Genomic DNA, 19,245 nt, shown 5'->3' with positions numbered 1-19,245 from the left:
GTAAATGCAAATAGAAATAGCTGCCAACTGAAAATGGGATTGTCAAAACAGCTCCATAGCAATCTAATAGTTCAAAAGTAAACTGGACAGAAGTAGGAGATGAAAAAATAATTTGCATTCCAATTTGGGTTGATTTATTTCAGTCTAAGGCTGATTCAATAATTTAGACAAAATTAACACATTTAGAAAATTAAGAAACTGAAATTATTGCAACTTGCAGAATACTAGAATATCCAAGAATAAAAAGGATTTTTTCCTTTTTTCACACATGTAATTTTGATGAATGCCTCACCTCTCTTCAGAGTTATAGAGCCGTGCAAGTCCAAAATCTGCTAGTTTGATTTGCCCACTGTAAAACAAAAAAAAAATTATTTTTATAAAAGTTAACAGTAGCTGCCTCTTAATTATACCTAAACAGTAATGCATGAATTTAGGAGTTAAAGGAATTACAAAAATGAATTTTAACCTATGCTCTCTTAGTTCTGTTCTTAATGGTCACTCTCCCAGATTAAGCCTCTTTTGACTACTTTGGTTTACAAAATCTTAGTTTTCTTTTTTGACTACTACTGTGTTTTTGGATTTGACTCCTTAAATAAATATTTATTTTATTTCTTGGCAAACAACAGTCACTAAAAACTGCTAGATTAAATGCTTATTATTGGGGGAAAAAAGTAATGAACTGTTCTAGATTATGAGAGATTTAAGAGGCCTAACAACCAAATCCAGTTTATAAACTTTGATTCTGGTTTGAACAGACTAGCTATACAAAAGACATTTTAACATAAGTGAAAAAATGTAAAATATGAACTGAGTATTAGAAGATAATAGGTAATAATCTTCTGGAGCATTTAGGGTCAAACATAATGGTGTCTGTAATTTACTTTAAAATAACTCAAGCAGAGAAATTAAAAGGAAGCAAATATAATAAAATGTTACCTGTATATGTATTATATATTCGTGTCTCAATTTTTTCTTATAATTTATTTTTTTATAATGAAAAGTAAACCACAATAATACCATGGCTATAGGAGATTTTTTCAAACAGGGAACATGGCTTTGACCTGAGCACATGATTTTTATGATGTATGAGGCCCCTTTTACCAACATATTGCCATCACTTCCTATACCATAAAGATATACAACTATGAACTTAGATGGGTTCTCAAACTTTAATATGAAATAAGAATCACTTGGAAAGCTTATTAAAGGTTTCCTGGGCCTCATTCCCAGAGATGCAAGTCAGGTGGTCATGGCTCATGAACTTGCATTTTTCTTTTTTTTAAAGTAGGCTCCACGCCTGGCACGGAGCCCAATGGGGCTTGAACTCATGACTGTGAAATCAAGATCTGAGCTAATATCAAGAGTCAGACCCTTGGGGTGCCTGAGTTGTTCAGTGGGTTAAACATCTACCTTTGGCTCAGTCATGATCTCAGGGTCCTGGGATCGAGTCCCGCATCAGGCTCCCTGCTCAGCGGGAAGCCTGCTTTTCCTTTTCCCTCTGCTGCTCCCCCCACTTGTGCTCTCTCTCTCCCTCTCAAATAAAAAAATAAATAAAAATCTTTAAAAAAAAGGGAAATCTATTAAAAAAAAAGAGCCATTCAGGCACCCCTGAATTTGCATTTCTTTTTTTTTTTTTTTTTAAGATTTTATTTATTTATTTGACAGAAAGAGACACAGCGAGAGAGGGAACACAAGCAGGGGGAGTGGCAGAGGGAGAAGCAGGCTTCCCGCCGAGCAGGGAGCCCAATGCAGGGCTTGATCCCAGGACCCTGGGATCATGACCTGAACCGAAGGCAGATGCTTAACGACTGAGCCACCCAGGCGCCCCCTGAACTTGCATTTCTAACAAGCCCATAGATGATGCCAATTCTGTTGGTCCGAAAACCACACTTTTTTTTTTTTTTTTTAAAGATTCTATTCATTTGACAGAGAGAGAGAGAGACAGAGCGCGCATACGCGCACACAAGCAGGGGGAATGGCCGGCAGCGGGACAGGGAGTAGCAGACTCCCTGCTGAGCAGGGAGCCGGATGCGGGGCCTGATCCCAGGACTCTGGGATCATGACCCAAGCTGAATGCAGACACTTAACTGACTGAGCCACCCAGGCACCCCTGAGAACCACAATTTTGAGCACCATGCCCTTAAAGGGATCACACCCATATTTCACTCTGCTAAGCATTCTGTCCTTGACAGTGATGTCAAGTAATACTTTAATAAACTATAACACAAAATGTCAGAAAACTTTTTAAACTACTATTTTGGAGGGCGCCTGGGTGGCTCAGTTGGTTAAGCGACTGCCTTCGGCTCAGGTCATGATCCTGGAGTCCCTGGATCGAGTCCCGCATCGGGCTCCCTGCTTGGCAGGGAGTCTGCTTCTCCCTCTCCCACTCCCCGTTTGTGTTCCCTCTCTCGCTGTGTCTTTCTCTGTCAAATAAATAAATAAAATCTTTAAAAAAAATAAAAAAAAATAAAAAAAAAATAAACTACTATTTTGGATTAATCATATTTATTTAAATTCTTCACATTTATCACTTGTGTTACTTCTTGGGTAATGAAAAGCCAGCTCACTCTTTTTTTAAGGTACTGGGGATATCTCAGGTACTTGATAGTGGAGATCAGACAGAAAAGTGAGACAGTAGAAAAAAAAGAGGCTATGCTAGGAGGTGCTCCTCAAAGTATGAGCAATGGGACAAAATACTAAAACAAAGTAACTTGGGGCAGCTGGTGGCTCAGTTGGTTAAGCTTCTGCCTTCAGCTCAGGTCATGATCCCAGGGTCCTGGGACTGAGCCCCGCATCAGGCTCCCGCTCAGCGGGGAGTCTGCTTCTCCCTCTCTCCCTCTGCCCCTCCCCTCCGCCCATGTTCTTTCTCTCGCTCAAATAAATAAAATCTTTAATAAATAAATAAAACAAAGTAACTACTGGCAATACAGTTTTACATTAAATCAACTCTTATCATTCCTGGTAAAGATTATTGGGCACCTTATCCACTTGCCCCAACATCATGTCATTTTTATTTCAATTTACAAGCAAATTCTAAGAGAAGCAAAAAGAAAAGGACTAGTGAACTTGAGCCCTATAATGAGACATAAAGGGTTCCTCAAATTTCTCAGCATCTTCACTCTTAGAACCTGAGACGATCCAAGACTGGAAGGCACAGAGGACTGAAAGTTAAAATGGCAAGAGATACAGAGTTATGGAAAATTAGGCTAGACCTAAACATCACGAAGTACCTAGCATATTTCTAATCTACCCTCTCATCTCTCAGTAAATGACCTTCTTCATTGAAAAGAGAAATCATAGGGCACCTGGATGGCTCAGTCGGTAAAGCATCTGCCTTTGGCTCACATCATGATCCCAGGGTCCTAGGATTCGGCTCCACATCTGGCTCCCTGCTAAGCAGGGAGCCTGCTTCTCCCTCTCCTCCCCATTCATACTGTCTCTTGCTATCTTTGTCTCGCTCTCAAATAAATAAATAAAATCTTTAAAAATTTTAAAAAAAGGAAAAAAACCCAAACAAACAGAAATCATCAGGTGGGAGCTACTTAACATCCTATCTTTTACCTATATAATCTTAATTGCATCTATAACCTTCCTTTCAGAGCGCCTGGGTGGCTCAGTTGGTTAAGTGTATGCCTTCGGCTTAGGTGGTGATCTCAGGGTCCTGGGATTGAGCCCTGCGTCGGGCTCTCTGCTCAGCGCGGAGTCAGCTTCTCCCTCTCACTCTCCCTCTGTGCTCTCTCTCAAATAAATAAATAAAATCTTAAAAAAAAAAAAAATATATATATATAGCTTTCCTTTCTTCTTTCAATTACAGAAAAAGTGTGTCAATCTCTCTTGTTCAAGGATAATCAATACCTATAATTGTGGCCATTACCACCTGTGGCCTTGATTCCATCTCCTCTAGAACTCTGCTCCTTTAAATTATTTTGGTTCTTTCTTGAATCTTAACTTCTCCCTATTTTCTTTTCCCTTACTATTTAAATATGCTCAAACCTCTGCAACCTTAAAAATAAAAATTAAAGACACACCTACCATCACCTTCCCATTAACTGTGCTACCCACCAACTTGCCACACATTGTCAATGCTGACCTTTTAATTTTCAGATTCCTTCTCAAGTCTTATAATCTGTCTGCATCACCTGACATATAGGACCATCCCCTTCTTAAATCTGCCTTTTTTTTTTTAAGATTTCTTTATTTATTTTAGAGGGAGAGAGTGTGAGCAGGGGAAGGGGCGGAAAGGGAGAGAATCTCACCCAGACTCTGCACTGAGTGTGGAGCCAGACACCAGGCTCAATCTCAGGACCCTGAGATCATGACCTGAGCCAAAACCAAGAGTCAGACGCTCAACCAACTCAGCCACCCAGGTGCCCCTAAACCTGTCTATTTTACATTCATGATTATTTCCTTATTTTCTCTGTATCTTTCTAACCATTCCCTTGGGTTCCATTTTCTGACACCTTTTCTCTGCTTGGTAACTCCTAAACTATACTGCTAGTTTGGAACTTCAATGTGACCATATGACTATTAGATATCACTACCCTAGATATGCAACATCCATATCCAAAAGGGATTTACTCTCCACTCACCTATCCTGCTTTTCCTTCTATATTACCTATATTGACCATTATGCCACCCATCTAGTTAGTTTCTTTTCTTTTCTTTAAGATTTTATTTATTTATTTGTCAGAGAGAGAGACAGAACACAAGCAGGGGGAGAGGCAGGCAGAGGGAGAAGCAGGCTCCCTGCTGAGCAAGGAGCCCGATGTGGGACTCGATCCCAGGACCCTGGGATCATGACCTGAGCCGAAGGCAGCCGCTTAACCAACTGAGCCACCCAGGCGTCCCCATCTAGTTAGTTTCTTAAGTCGGAAATCTGTGAGTTATCTTAAAAGTTCTTTCATTCATTCTCTACCATTAATTTACTCACCAAAGTCTACTGATCCACAGCGGTGATCCTGTCCATCTCTACTAGCAATGCCTTGATTAGTTTAAACACTGACAATTTCTTATGGTATTTTTTTTTAATTAAAGATTTTATTTATTTATTTATTTATTTATTTATTTATTTATTTATTTATTTGACAGAGAGAAACACAGCGAGAGAGGGAACAGAGGCAGGGGGAGTGGGAGAGGGAGAAGCGGGCTTCCCGAGGAGCAGGGAGCCCGATGTGGGGCTTGATCCCAGGACCCGGGGATCATGACCTGAGCCGCTTCCCGCGGAGCAGGGAGCCCGACGTGGGGCTCAATCCCAGGACCCCTGAGCCGAAGGCAGACGCTTAACAACTGAGCCACCCAGGCGCCCCTCTTATGGTATTCTTAATAGGTCTCCCTGCCTCTAGTCTATACCCTATTAGAATGACCATTTATTGATTTTTCTAAAAGAGAAAACTAATTGTGTCTCTCCACCATCTAAAATGACTTAGTTTCATTTATACTTGTGTAATGAAGATAAAATGAACATCGGGGAGCCCAGCTCTGCTCTCCTCCCTCTCCCATCAACTGCTTTCACTTCCTTGTCCAGCTGAGGGCTCCTTACCATTTTCTCCAGGCCATCTCACCCAGAATCCTCTGTGTAAACAGAGCCAAATGGGCAAAAGCAGAGGCTGGATGGATCAGGTTAGATCATAAGACTCCTGCATCCTGCTTAGCAACCTGAAGAGGAAGTTCAGTTTAGTCTAGAACCTCATCAGCTTCCTGAATATGGGAAGTGAGGGACAGGGAGGGGCCTGACCCACTAGAAAGGTCACCAAGCAGGACTGCAGTTTATTCCCTGACCTGAGACATGCCCCCTGGAGAAGCAAAAGGAACCAAAAAAAGTATATGCTATAGACCAGAAAGTTGCAAGGTGACAAGCCATCATTAAGTTCTTGAAGCATTACTACTATGGATGTAGATTAACCAAGCCCAGCTTTAAAGAAAATTGTGGGTAACAGAGATAGTGACAGGAATAATCTTTTAACATCATGTTTTGTCTCACAAAAGTATTTAAGTATGAAATATAATAATTATATACATCATACAAAATAATTTAAAATAATGCATTAGCTGTAATTTAAAAACAAAAATTAACCAAATTAACTGTATAATTTATTTATTTTTTTGAGAGAGAGCAAGCAAGCAGGGAGAGGGGCAGAGGGAGAGAATCCCAAGCCAACTCCATACTGAGCACAGAGCCAGATGCAGGGCTCGATCTCACGACCCTGAGATCATGACCTGAGCTGAAATCAAGAGTCTGATGTCCAACTGACTGAATCACCCAGGTGCCCCTAACTGTATAATTTGAAAACAAAAAATTAGCCAAACCAGCACCGCTCAATGGCTTTCACCTATAGACAGTATAAGCTCCTTAGCAAGATATACAAGATCCTTAAATTGGCTCCTTGTAACTATCCAGCTTCATATCATTATATGCTTCACTCTTCTTGCCCTAGTAATACTGACCCCTGTATACATTTTCCCAGATATTACATGTTAATTTTCATATTTATGTGATTTTGCCCATGTAATTTCTTTGCTTAGAAATTTAACCCTCTGTTGTCAGTCTTTCTGATAAATTCCTATCCATTCATCAAAATTACATCTTCCCAGATGCTCCCAGATTCAAGAAGAAAAAAAAAAAAAAAAAAAGGCGGGAATGGGTGAGGCTTAGGGGCACTTGGCTGGCTCAGTGGGTAGAGCATGAACTCTTGATTCTAGGGTTGTGAGTTCAGGCCCCATGATGGGTGCAGAGATTACTTAAAAAGCATGTGTGTGTCGGGGGGGAGGAGTGCTTAATAAATATTTACTGAATTGAGTGATTTATTTGTTTAGCTCCCCTATTAAACTCTGAGCTTTCTAATGACCAACTATCCCCTGGGAGACTTCCACTGCTAAAACCAGAACAGGGGCACCCGACTGGCTAAGTTGGTGGCACATACAACTCTTTATCTTGGGGTCCTGGGTTCAAGCCTCATGCTGGGTGTAGAGATTACTTAAAAATAAAAAATCTGGGGTGTCTGGGTGGCTCAGTTGGTTAAGCGACTGCCTTCGGCTCAGGTCATGATCCTGGAGTCCCGGGATCGAGTCCCGCATCGGGCTCCCTGCTCGGCAGGGAGTCTGCTTCATCCTCTGACCCTATCCCCTCTCATGCTCTCTATATCTCATTCTCTCTCTCAAATAAATAAATAATAATAAATAAATAAATAAATAAATAATCTTTAGGGGCGCCTGGGTAGCTTAGTTGGTTAACTGCCCGACTCTTGATTTCAGCTCAAGTCATGATTTCAGTGTGTGAGATTGAGCCCTGTATCAGGCTCAGTGCTGGGCATGGAGCCTGCTTAAGATTCTCTCTCTGTCCCTCCCCCTCCCTGCTTGCTTGCTCTCTAAAAAAACAAAAACAAAAACAAACTTAAAATAAATAAAACCAGAACAGTCCCTGGGCAACTCAGGATAGTTGGTTACCTCACTCCACGAAGATGAGAAATAAGTCATAATCATTCTATAGCTCTCTCCAGATAATAGTATTTGTTAAATTGAACAGAAATGTATAAAACAATGGGTGAATCAGACAAAGATGGCTATAAACAGCCCAGTTACCTAAAGAACCAAACACTGGTATAACTTCAATAGTATGAGACCTGCTTTTTATTCGATAGGTAGGGCTATTTACCAAAGACTAGTATGCATAATACACCTGATATCACCAATGTAGTTTAGACAAATAGCCAGAGAGGAAGAAAGCAGATAAAAACTTCTGAAGATTTAGCACTGTTCATCACCAAATTCCTGTCTGTTTACACTATTAAAACCTGGGGAGTAAGTGCTTGGCAGAAAGGTCAACCACCACCTACATCTGTGTTTACTCTGAAATTTGGTAACAGAGAAAGTCTCAAGAGCAGCTATAAGAGCAGGCATGTTTCTCCCCACTTAAACAAGAGAGAAATTACACTGAGAACTCAATGTGTGTTTTAATTTGCCAAGGACCACAATAATATTTACTAACTATGGCAAAAAAACTCTGAATATTCCTGCAGGATGTGATTCCCTAAATGTTTGCAATTAAAAAACCTTTACAATCCTACCTCTGTTAATTCCTTACCAACACTGAGTCTGAAGACTCTGCTCATCAGAGTACCCCATCATAAGATGTTCCTACAGTACAGTTATCATATGTATGTAAATGCAAGAAACTGCATCACTGGGTCTACCTATAACCCCAACTAACTAGCTGAAACTAATTGGGTCAGAAGGGAGAAAATGCTTAACCTCATTTGGTTACTATGTTACCTGTTGTTCAGCAAAATGTTAGAACACTTAATATCCCGATGCAGGAAATTCTTTTTGTGACAGTAATCCAATCCTTCCATTAGCTGTTTCATGAATGACTTGATATGGTCCTCAGAAAAGTGCACCAAACCAGATTCTAGCAGTCCCATTAAGTCATGGTCCATATACTCAAATACAAGGTAAAAGGCACCTATACAAAAATGAAAGAAAAAATTAAAAACAAGAGGAAAAGGATGCTGAAATGACAATGCCTCAAATTTTAATGTAATTTTGGAGTGGACTCTCTGAAACAACCACTTAATTTTATAGATGAAGAAACTGAAACTCAGAGTAGTTGAATAACTTGCCCTTTCTAATAATAAATAACAGAACTACTATTTTAATTAATCTTTTGACTCTTAACCCAGTGCTCTTCGGACTATTTACTTCTTGAGGAGAACAACTGCTCTGATCAAGATCTATTACTAGTCTTCTACAATCTGAGTTAGTTGGCAAATTACAAGCCTTGGGCCAAATCCAGGCCGCTGTTTGTCACTGTAAAACGAAGTTTTATTTGTTATAACCATGCCCATTTGTTACTATGCCATTATTGTCTATGGCTACTTCTGTATAAGTCTTTACCTCAGTTATATTTAATAGTACTCACATAATATGCCAGGCATAGCACAGTATATATAGTACAATTATTCGTCAGATTCATAGTATTTAAGAATTGAAAGAAAGGTGAACCATCCAATTAAACTCCTTAAATTTAGAAGTAGATAAAAGGGTAAGTATGCTAAGAGAACTGTAAAAGATCTGAAATCCATGCTATCTTTCCACTTCAGCAGGGTGTATGATGACAAAGGCCAATATTGTTTTTTGAGGTTTTTTTTGGCAAATATTTTAACATAAGCAGTACTAGACCTAGATTAGACAATTATCTATCCAGTCTTAAAATTCTGTCTCCTACCAGCATAAGGGCAAGGATTCTTAACCTAGAGGGTAGGCTTCAAGGATTCTTTGAACTCCCTGAAATAGTATGCAATATTTTAAACACATAATATGCAACATTTTGAACTTATTTTTTTAAAGTATGGATCCGTAAGAATGTTTAAAGAGGTCCATAACCCCCCCAAAATTAAGAACCACAGCATTAAAGGAATATCTTAGATTTAGCCAAGAGCTCAAATTAGTAAGAAAAACACCAAAACTGCAAAAGGTAAGTAGACACAGGACACAAAAGGACAACTCAAAGAAGAGAAAATAAGTGAAACTGATAAACATGGAAAAGAACGCAGAAGTAACAGAAGGAATGCAATCCAAAATAATATCATACTTCACCTATCAAAATGACAATTTTTTAAAAAGATGTACTCAATCTTAGGGAGGATAAAGTGGAATGGGCACTCACAGGTGGACATAAATAATTTATATTAAAAGTAATCTAACGGGCGCCTGGGTGGCTCAGATGGTTAAGCGTCTGCCTTCGGCTCAGGTCATGATCCCAGAGTCCTGGGATCGAGTCCCACATCAGGCTCCCCACTCAGCGGGGAGCCTGCTTCTCCCTCTGACCCTCTCCCCTCTCATGCTGTTTCTCTCTCGCTCGCTCTCTAAAAAATAAGTAAAATCTTAAAAAAAAAAAAAAAAGGAATCTAACATTAAATACAAAAATTCCTTTAACCAAATAATTCTACTTCTAAGAAACTATATTAATAAATCAAAATACAAAGATTTATGAACAAAAATGTTCAAAGCAGATTATATTTTTTAAACTAGTAACTAATTGGGGCACTTGGGTGGCTCAGTCGGTAGAACATATGACTCTTGACCTTGGTGTCATGAGTTCATGCCCCACATTGGGTGTAGAGCTTGCTTTAAAAAATAATAATAGGGGTGCCAGGGTGACTCAGTTAAGCGTCTTGACTCTTGATTTTGGCTCAGGTCATGATCTCAGGGTCCTGAGATTGAGCCCTGAGTTGTGATCCACGCTTAGCAAAGAGTCTGCTTGAGATTCTTTCCCTCTGCCTCTCCCTCTGTCTCTCGCACTGCTCGCGCAAATGCACTCTCTCACTAAATCTTTAAAGATTTATCTATATATAAATAATAATAAAGAAAATAAACTGGTAACTAATTGCTCAAAAGAGACTTTTGAAGTAAATTTAGATTCATCTAAGCCTTACCCAGTCATTAAAACATGTTAATGACATGGCAAATTGCTTATGACAAATTATAAAACACTAAATATACTTCGATCTCAGTTATGCTAAAATAAATATAACATACATACAACACTTAGAAAGAAATACATCAAAATGATAATACTATAGTGGTTTTCTATGGATGGCAGTAGACTGGGATGGAGTGGGAGAGAAATGGTTGCCATTTTCTTTGTCTTACCCTTCCATATTTTCAATTTTGCCACAATGGGTATGCATCACATCCATTTATTCATCCATTTATTATTTTATGATTTTTTTTAAAAAAGAATTTAAACAGTACATAGTAAACTATTTAAATAGTACAGAATGGGGGGGGCCGGGATGGCTCAGTCGTTAAGCGTCTGCCTTTGGCTCAGGTCATGATCCCAGGGTCCTGGGACTGAGCCCTGCATTGGGCTCCCTGCTTGGCGGGAAACCTGCTTCTCCCTCTCCCACTCCCCCTGCTTGTGTTCCTGCTCTTGCTATCTCTCTCTGTGTCAAATAAGTAAATAAAATCTTAAAAAAAAAAAAAGTAGACGGGCGCCTGGGTGGCTCAGTTGGTTAAGCAACTGCCTTCAGCTCAGGTCATGATCCTGGAGTCCCTGGATTGAGTCCCGCATCGGGCTCTCTGCTCGGCAGGGAGTCTGCTTCGTCCTCTGACCCTATCCCCTCTCATGTGTTCTCTCTCTCTCATTCTCTCTCTCTCAAATAAATAAATAAAATCTTTAAAAAAAAAAAAAAAAGAAAAGAAAAAAAGTAGAAAAAAAGTTTTAAAAAAAATAAGTAGTACAGAATGGCAGAGGAAAAGTAAGCTCCACTCTAAAGGAAATTGTTTTGTTTATCCTTAGAGAAACTACCAATACATTATACTATTCTTATAATCAGAAGAAGTTAAGAAATACCCAGAAGTATATCTAGTATTCTTAATTTTATTCTGGTCTAACTTCCATAAATGTATCTAACTACCGTTACAGAAGCAGAATTTCTTTTTATTTGCTTTATTTTATTTTATTTTAAAGATTTTATTTATTTGACAGAGAGAGACACAGCGAGAGAGGGAACAGGAGCAGGGGGAGTGGGAGAGGGAGAAGCAGCCTTCCGCTGAGCAGGGAGACCGATGCGGGGCTCGATCCCAGGACCCTAGGATCATGACCTGAGCCAAAGGCAGATGCTTAACAACTGAGCCACCCAGGCGCCCTCTTTTTATTTGCTTTAAAACTACTTCTACCATTTAATAAAATTAAAAACAAACAAAAACTACTTCTACTAAACTTGAGAAGTGCTACTCCCCTAGTGCTAATATCTTTAAGGGTCTATAAATAAGCCCAGCTTAACTTTATCCATTACCTTCCTAATTTTATGTACTTCAATTGTGTTCTCTCTTAACATTCCAGACTATATTCACAGATGCCATTTCTTCACAAAAGACATCTTCAGATTTGCTTTAAAAAAAGTAGGCTGAATGACATATCTGGACTACTTCAAACGTTAAGTATGAATGAACAATTTTATCCCCCAAAGAGACAAAAGTTACAAACCCAGGAAAACAAACCAGTATGTGACCTGAAGATTGTTTTAGACCTATCTGCTTTGAATTCTAAACTGTGTAAGTGCAAAACTAAACTAAATATGGATGCATTATAAACAATAACCAGAAGGGACGATGTAAAAATGAGAGTAACTGTGGGCGTCTGGGTGACTCAGTTGGTTAAGTATCTGACGCCTGATCTCAGCTCAGGTCTTGATCTCAGGGTCATGAGTTCAAGGCCCATGTTGGGCTCCATGCTGGGCATGAAGCCTACTTTAAAAAAAAAAAAAAATGAGAGTAACTGATAAATCTGGGTTTAATTTCCATTATTGTTATTATAATTTGTAAAAAAAAAAAAAAAAAAGGAGAGAGACTTCAAAACTAACATCTTTTTTTTTTTTTTAATATTTTATTTATTTATCTGACAGAGAGAGACACAGCAAGAGAGGGAACACAAGCAGGGGGAGTGGGAGGAGAAGCAGGGTTCCTGCCGAGCAGGGAGCCTGATGCGGGGCTCGATCCCAGGACCCTGGGACCATGACCTGAGCTGAAGGCAGACGCTTAACAACTGAGCCACCCAGGCATCCCCAAAACTACCATCTTAACTCTGGTACGGATTCAAGAAGTTGGTCAAACAGACAAGCTAAAAGAGGAAAATAAGATGTACCAATCTACCCTGTGGAAACATGATTCCTTGCTATTACCTTTGTCCTTCTTGAAATCCAGTGCATCTTGTTTATCTGTAACAATTTCCTTCATGTTAACAACGCTTCGGTGGATTAGCTGACGAAGGATTTTGATCTCACGAATGGCTGTGATTGGGAAGCCCTCCTTCTCATTGTCCAGTCTCACCTTTTTCAGGGCCACTAGCTCTCCTGTTACAATAAATTCAAACTGTTACATTATCAATTAGCGTATTTGGCCACCATCATGAACCAGCCAATATATGCCCAGAGTTGCTCTGAAAGACCGATCTAGCTTACTTTAATGCTATATGCCAGATACTTTTATACTTTAAAAAACCAAACCAAATCCATGTTCCCTTTCTTGCCTTTGATTTTTTTTTAAGACTTGCATTTCTTAATTCAGTATTCAGTTAGGCCTAAAAATTTTGAAGTATTAAAATATGCCAATAATCCAACTACTTCTTAAGGACTACACCTTACCAAACAAAGAGCAACTTATAAATTTTATTTTTACTCTCTCTTAAATTCCCAGCAAGCTTGTATAAAATATTTACAATGGACAACAGATAAAGAGGAAGATTTTTAAACAGTACTAATTATACTATTCTTTTGGAAAATTTTAGTATTTCAGTAACTTTTGGAAACCAAATTAAAACTCGAAATTTACTTCTGCTAAGTCTACTTTAGCATTAGTACTGCTAAATTTTTAAACTTCTGACATCTAGAATTTTGTGGCAATATTTACCTGTGTCTTTGTCCTTGGCTTTATATACTTGGCCATAGGTTCCCTCTCCAATAATGCCAATAATGTCAAACTTGTCTACACAGCGTTTTCCCCAGTCACTTTCTGTTTGTCTTCTTTCTCCATAACGAGGACAACAAATTCTAAAAAAGGCAAAACAAAAGAGCCCCCACAAAACAAACCAAAAAAAGTTATTTTAAAAACTTAAGCCTATTCAAAGAAGAAAACAGAATTCTTTTATGATGATTCTCTGGCCCATGAATCTTCTATGAATTTCTTTATTAAAAAGGCAGGAATCAAATGATGCGAAATAAATGGTCTCTCACAGTGGCTAAGATAGATTTTTTTGCTTCAGGAAGGCATAAGATCAAATAATAGATTTGCTGCTTACTTTTTTTTTTTTTTTTAAGATTTTTATTTATTTATTTGACAGAGAGAGAGGGAACACAAGCAGGGGGAGTGGGAGAGGGAGAAGCAAGCTTCCGGCAGAGCAGGGAGCCCGATATGAGGCTCGATCCCACGACCCTGGGATCATGACCCAAGCCGTAGGCAGACGCTTAACAACTGAGCCACCCAGGCGCCCTGCTGCTTACTTTCTAATCTCTCTTTAGTACTGGCTTCCTCACCTACTGAATCGGAAAAGAAGCCCTACATCATAGCGCTACTATTAAAATAAAATATAAAACATTGGCAATACGATGTACTCAATAAATGGTAACTATTTTTCTTATTAAGAGAGGAATGTTCGGGTGCCTGGCTGGCCCAGTTGGTAGAGGACGCAACTCTTAATCTCAGGGTCGTGAGTTTAAGCCCCACGGTGGGCGTGGAGCCTAGTTTAAAAAAAAAGAGAGAGAAATGCTAACAATCTACTGCTAACGGTAGATCAAACCCAGATTCTACTACATTTATCGCATGGCAATTTATGTGGTTTAAGAAAAAACATCCCACATCTATTAATTTTTCATTTATGTGTACATGGTTGATACACCCTGAATGAAAGAGCTTTTTTTCTTTTTTAATATTCTAAGTATCAAACTCAAAAGATACAATGGGATCAATGTTCATGGTATATCTGAATTTGGGAAATCATTGCTTTTCTAAAAACAGTAGGTATCTGAGGGTGCAGATGAACAGGTCTCCCAGAAAAGCCTTTATCCATTAATATAAAAGATACACATTAGGCCCGATTTTATATAATCCTACCAGTGTAGGTTGTGGAAGAAAGTGTGAGATTTAGGCCCAAAAGTAAGGAAGGAAGCTGTCCCTCCAGGGGCACCTGGCTGGCTCAGTTGGTTAAGGGTCAGACTTGGTTTCAGCTCAGGTCATGATCTCAGGAGTCGTAGGATGGAGGCCCAGGTCGGGCCCCACACTCAGTGCAGAGTCTGTTGGAGGTTCTCTTCTCCCTCTCCTTCCCCCTCTGCCCCCGTTCCCCCGCTCATTCTCTCTTAAATAAAATAAAATAAAATATCCCTCTAAAAACTCACTTTGGTCTCTTTTTATATGGTTGCTGAGGTGGTGTAACTGCCTTTGGTTCTGGAGAGTCTGGGGGAGATGGATCCCCACCAGGAAGTTCTGGAGGGAGAGGGAGGTCCGTGAGTAAGTGACGTGGCCTTTGTTCCTTCTCTTTCTTTACAGGTTTTGAAGGTGGAGTTTCTTTTGGACTAAATAATAGAGGAAGAGAAGAAAAAGATCATAATTACTTAAAAAAATATGAAAATAAAACTTTTCAAAGCTTATAATGTCTGGCTATCAAAAGATTATAAAAATTTTTCTTTTAAGAGATAAAACCCTATAATATAAGGAACTGAAGTTTATCACAAAGATACTTGGGATTTCACAAAAAGAAATCCATAGTATATAAAAGAAAAAATTTGTGATATTACTTGTAGATAACAAACTTTTTAACATTTTTCCTAAGATTCTACTGTAATTTTACTGAGATGAAATAAAATACAGGAAGTAATCACCTTAAATTCCCAAAGTACCACTGCAACTCATGGAGTCACCAAATCTATTCTATATATTTTGACCAGCATTAAGGAATGAAAGTTCAACAATGTAATGCTACTATGTTATAGAAGATGTAGACAGAACTTGGAAAAGGAAATAGTATTTGAGTTTTGTAAAAAAAAAAAAAAAAAAAAAAAGTTAAATTGGACATCAAAATTAGTGAATATACTGAGCTATTCTGTTGGTTTGGAAGCAAAAGGCCAAATGGATAAATAATTCTCAAACTAAAAATCTAAGAAGAGAGTCCAGTAAACTATTTCAGAATCATTAAAGCAACTGGTAGCAGGCCTCTCATGATAATCAACAAAATGGTGGGGGGAAGAGGGGGCAGGGAGAAAGGATGTCTTTTCTGGAATAGATTAGGAAAGTCAGTGTACAGTTCCAATTTTTTAACCATCTCAATTTATTTATAAGAAAGGATTTTGTGCTATGCATGTCCTCAAAAAAGAGAACATACTAATTCATGCCTACAAATAAAACAATGCTAGATAATAAGTCTTTTCTATTCTATCACAGTATCAGAAGCCTGAAAACAAGCTGAGAATCCTCCTAACCACAGAAGGAGCTTCCTCCACTTTTTTTAATAAGTGGTTACAAAAACATGGATTCTCTCACGAATATTTCCATAGAACCATAAAGATCTATCCTTTGCAATCTATCTTTTTAAAGATTGCATATAAAAACACAATCGCAAAAGTATAACTTTCTACCAATTTTTATCATTTTAATCTCTTGTAAATCAGGCAGGAAATGTGTATCAACCAGAACTAGGGTGGTCAATGAAAGGCAAAATGATCATCTGAAACTTTCTGTTCAATAACTGATAGACATGCATACACAACATTATTATAATTAGAACTAAGATTTTTCTACCCTGGGAACAAAGCCCTTTACCAGAAAACTCTTCAGGCAGGACACAATACAGATTTTAAATTTCCCCAATTTTTGGGCGCCTGGGTGGCTCAGTCGTTAAGCATCTGCCTTTGGCTCAGGTCATGATCCCAGACTCCTGGGATCGAGCCCCACATCGGGGGCTGTCTCTCTGTCAAATAAATAAATAAAATCTTTTTTTTTTTTTTTAAGATTTTATTTATTTCACAGAGAGAGACACAGCGAGAGAGGGAACACAAGCAGGGGGAGTGAGAGAGGGAGAAGCAGGCCTCCCGCGGAGCAGGGAGCCCGATGTGGGGCTCGATCCCAGGACCCTGGGACCATGACCTGAGCCGAAGGCAGACGCTTAATGACTAAGCCACCCAGGCACCCCAAGAGATAAAATCTTTAAAAAAATAAATTTCCCCAATTTTTAAGACTTTCAGGGAATGAAAATTCCCAATTTTTCAACTACTAATGTCATAATACTCTTTATAAATTTTAATTCTTCATGATTCAGAAATAGATTACTTCTTGGTTATGCTTCACTGGAAGTATCTGAATTTTCTCACCATCACTTCATGTAAGTTCAGTCTATGTTTTATATTTAGGTCTTGTTTTCTCCACAGTTGGCTTTATAGGTTCATGTTCAGTTCGCTACTATGAAAATGTACATTGCTTCTGAAAAATTACATGTTTAGCATGTTTATTTCATAAAGCATGAATGTTTGCTATGTACTACCAGTTCAGGGCATACAAGTTGAATACAGGTCAAATCCTATTTCAACAAATTCCAATGTACCAAAAATCATGGAATAATGATGACTCATAAAATTGCAACGCTTAACATTATGGTCTTTAGCCTTCAGTATACAGCACTCAGTAACTAATCTATTCCTCTATACAGTGCAGAGGACATGATACAGAGGGTCTAACACTGGAGAGCAGATATTGAACATCTAAGTCATTATTATGAAGATTCAGTACCAAGAAGGGCTGATCTTGCCAATATCAGTATTTCCTGGTTCCCCATTTATGCCTGTAGTTGGGTTCACATATGGTGAGTAGTTGCATAAATGCTCATGTATAATAATTTTCTTACAAAAAAAGTTGCCAAGCTCCATGACTGCTCAAATTTTAAAATCTGCATAGTCTCTTGGAATTTATGATGATGGGATTTAATCTATACAGTATCAATACCACTGATAAGAAGTCTTTATTGTTAATAAAGAATATAAATTTACATATCAATTATTTAAAAAGATTTCCTAATATTTCTCACAATTTAACAGCATCAACTACTTTAAATATGATCATTTATCCCTTTCCCCTTTTTAAAGCAGGTTGTTTAAAAAGTGATTTACTTTTACAAACTTCTAATAAAAATTTGAGCTGAATACATTAGAAATGAGAACTAAGCATTCCATTAGCAAAATTCTAAATCAAATTTGGGGCGCCTGGGTGGCTTAGTCGTTAAGCGTCTGCCTTCGGCTCAGGTCATGGTCCCGGGGTCCTGGGATCGAGCCCCGCATCGGGCTCTCTGCTCAGTGGGAGGCCTGTTTCTCCCTCTCCCACTCCCCCTGCTTGTGTTCCCTCTCTCGCTGTGTCTCTCTCTGTCAAATAAATAAAATCTTTAAAAAAAAAAAAAATTCTAAATCAAATTTGAATGCTCACAAAGATCCTTTCTTTTCTGTAAGAGCTCAGTACTTTAAAGATAAAGCCTTTAAGAATAATACAGACTCGGGTGCCTGGGTGGCTCAGATGGTTAAGCGTCTGCCTTCGGCTCAGGTCATGATCCCAGGGTCCTGGGATCGAGTCCCACATCGGGCTCCCCGCTCAGTGGGGAGCCTGCTTCTCCCTCTGACCCTCTCCCCTCTCATGCTGTTTCTCGCTCGCTCTCTAAAAAATAAATAAAATCTTAAAAAAAAAAAAAAGAATAATACAGACTCTACTGAAGTCTGATAAAATCCAAATGAACCAGGTCACCAAAAAAACTGATCGGAAATGAAGATTTTATTATTATTATTTTTTTTTGAAAGATTTTATCTATTTGACAGAGAGAGACAGCGAGAGAGGGAGCACAAGCAGGGGCAGTGGGAGAGAGAGAAGCAGGCCTCTGGTGGAGCAGGGAGTCCGATGTGGGGCTCGATCTCAGGACCCTGGGATCATGACCTGAGCTGAAGGCAGACGCTTAATGACTGAGCCTCCCAGGCATCTCTATTTTATTATTATTATTAAGTAAGCTCTACACCCATAGTGGGGCTTGAACTCAAAACCCTGAGATCAAGAGTTGCATGTTCTACCAACTGAGCCAGCCATGTGCCCTGGAAACAAAGATTTTAAAAACCCTATGTGGTTAACTGAAATTTTATTTATTTGAAGTAGGCTCCATGTCCAACGTGGGCCTTGAACTCACGACCCTGAGAGTTGAGAGCTGCATCTTTACTGACTGAGCCAGCCAGGCACCCCGGTTAACTGAAATTTTAAAAAAGAGTATACAGATGATCTTCTTTTTTAAATTTTATTTATTTGACAGAGAGAGACACAGCGAGAGAGGGAACACTAACAGGGGAGTGGGGGAGGGAGAAGCAGGATTCCTGTGGAGCCCGGGAGCCCTGCGGGAGCCCGATGTGGGGCTCGATTCCAGGACCCCGGGACCACAACCCGAGCCGAAGGCAGACGCCTAATGACTGAGCCACCCAGGCGCCCCATACAGATGTTCTCCTTAAGAGCAGGTGATCCCCAGGGCATCTGGGTGGCTCAGTGGGTTAAGCGTCTGACTTTGGCTCAGGTCATAATCTCAGGGGTCCTGGGGTGGAGCCTTGCTCAGTGGGGAGTCCACCTGTCCCTCTACCTCTGCCTCTCCTCCCACTCTTGCTCTCTCAAATAAATAAATAACATCTTAAAAAAAAAAAGCAGGTGATCCCCATGAATAGCTATGTTCCTGAAGAATGTACTACA

The 19,245-nt window shown here is 39.2% G+C and overlaps 1 protein-coding gene across 21 annotated transcripts in view; it reads right to left on the bottom strand.

Annotated features, from left to right (window-relative positions):
* The window catches only part of CDK12 (cyclin dependent kinase 12), a 77,453-nt gene that overhangs the window by 46,695 nt on the left and 11,513 nt on the right, over positions 1-19,245 (bottom strand). For all 21 annotated transcript variants that reach the window (XR_006793239.2, XR_006793241.2, XR_010408572.1 and 18 more), the window contains exons 3-7: positions 14,889-15,065; positions 13,408-13,547; positions 12,681-12,851; positions 8,269-8,458; positions 293-349 (exon numbers count right to left, since the gene is read on the bottom strand). Coding sequence is in view for 3 of the 21 variants with exons in the window: in XM_045888989.3 (XP_045744945.1) it covers positions 293-349; positions 8,269-8,458; positions 12,681-12,851; positions 13,408-13,547; positions 14,889-15,065 (735 nt within the window). In the remaining 18 variants the exon portion in view is untranslated. The remainder of the gene's footprint in view (positions 1-292; positions 350-8,268; positions 8,459-12,680; positions 12,852-13,407; positions 13,548-14,888; positions 15,066-19,245) is intronic.

This window comes from Mirounga angustirostris, unplaced genomic scaffold (assembly GCF_029215605.1).
Source record: "Mirounga angustirostris isolate CCGP_5_RB_7025 unplaced genomic scaffold, mMirAng1.0.hap1 SCAF_17, whole genome shotgun sequence".
Taxonomy (NCBI): Eukaryota; Metazoa; Chordata; class Mammalia; order Carnivora; family Phocidae; genus Mirounga; species Mirounga angustirostris.
Note: the sequence above shows the minus strand (reverse complement) of the source record. Positions and strands in the feature narration are given on the sequence as shown.